The sequence below is a fragment of the Volvox carteri genome (assembly GCF_000143455.1).
Source record: "Volvox carteri f. nagariensis unplaced genomic scaffold VOLCAscaffold_23, whole genome shotgun sequence".
In the NCBI taxonomy this organism is placed as follows: Eukaryota; Viridiplantae; Chlorophyta; class Chlorophyceae; order Chlamydomonadales; family Volvocaceae; genus Volvox; species Volvox carteri.
In genome coordinates this window covers 1,049,062-1,050,154 of record NW_003307566.1, presented here as the reverse complement: position 1 = coordinate 1,050,154, position 1,093 = coordinate 1,049,062, and the positions used below count along the sequence as shown (strand labels likewise).

The following is a 1,093-nucleotide window of genomic DNA, read 5'->3' as shown; positions in this document are numbered from 1 at the left end:
TAAGAAGAAAAGTATACCTCAAATGTCTAATATTACGAACTGACGCTGGGGTGAGCGGGCGGTTCACACGGGGGTACGTGGGGTCGGGGTTTCGTGGAGGCGGGGAAAAGGCGGGGCCGTAAAGAGCCGTGTACTGCATTGAGGTGGCGGAGGGCGGTGGTGTACGGCCTGGCCGAGCACCGACCACGGACGGGTACCTCGGTGTGGGGGCCACAGCTTGCCCTCACGAATATCCTCCTCCTATCGTCTAATGTTACGAATAACTTTTTTTTACTAATGCGAGCTCCGTAGTGTTGTGTTTAGGGATGTGTTTAAGAATTTTCCAGTAAGAAGAGTGACGTTGTCAAGAGCCCGTACAACTAAGCAGAGGCGGTGTCGTGGCGAAGGGCGAGACTTGGTGGTGGTGGGCGGGTGGAACTGACTGACCACAGACAACGAGGGCACCTAGACGAGTCCCAATTAGACAGAACCTAGTTGCATGTATGTATGTATGTATGTATGTATATGTGTACGTACGTGTATATGTACGTGTATATGTACGTGTGTACCGTTGTTCAGGTGGTACCACATTTTCCAGGCATGGAAGTAAAACAACCCCCTCCCTCCTTTTGCACCGTACAAGTCCCCGCGTCCCAAGTCCCCCCCAGTCCCCGCGGACAGGCTCTCGAGGGGGGAGCAGGAGGGGCGGGGAAGCTGCCCCCCTGGCGGAATCTGGGGCGGCTACGTGCAGCTGGAGAGGAACTACTCCCGCATCATGAACATATTTGGGCCTTAAAACTTGGCGTTGGCGTTGGCGTTAGCGTTGGCGTTGGCGTTGGCATGTTTACCACCTGCTCTCCGCACCTGCCCACCCTAATACCCCATTCCACATACATACATACATACAGGCAGGCGGCTGGCGCAGGCGGTGCGGGCACAGATCGACCGGCATCTACAGTCTTCTCAGGAAGCGGCGGTAGGGGGAGTCACCCGAAAGCAACTCTGGCTATTACTGGCCCCAACCGGATGCGAACAGGCCGTATGGGATATAATCGCCCTGTCGGCCCTGTCTGCCATGGAGGTTGGCAGATGCTGCCTGAGGGCAGCGGGCAGG

The 1,093-nt window shown here is 56.3% G+C and overlaps 1 protein-coding gene across 1 annotated transcript in view; it reads right to left on the bottom strand.

The window, feature by feature from the left end:
- VOLCADRAFT_91924 (uncharacterized protein) overlaps positions 1-875 on the bottom strand; it is a gene marked incomplete at both ends in the record, with an annotated part of 5,515 nt that extends 4,640 nt beyond the window's left edge. Inside the window, one exon of the mRNA XM_002951301.1 lies at positions 844-875. Within this exon, the coding sequence (XP_002951347.1) occupies positions 844-875 (32 nt within the window). The remainder of the gene's footprint in view (positions 1-843) is intronic.
- Between the last annotated feature and the right edge of the window lie 218 nt (positions 876-1,093).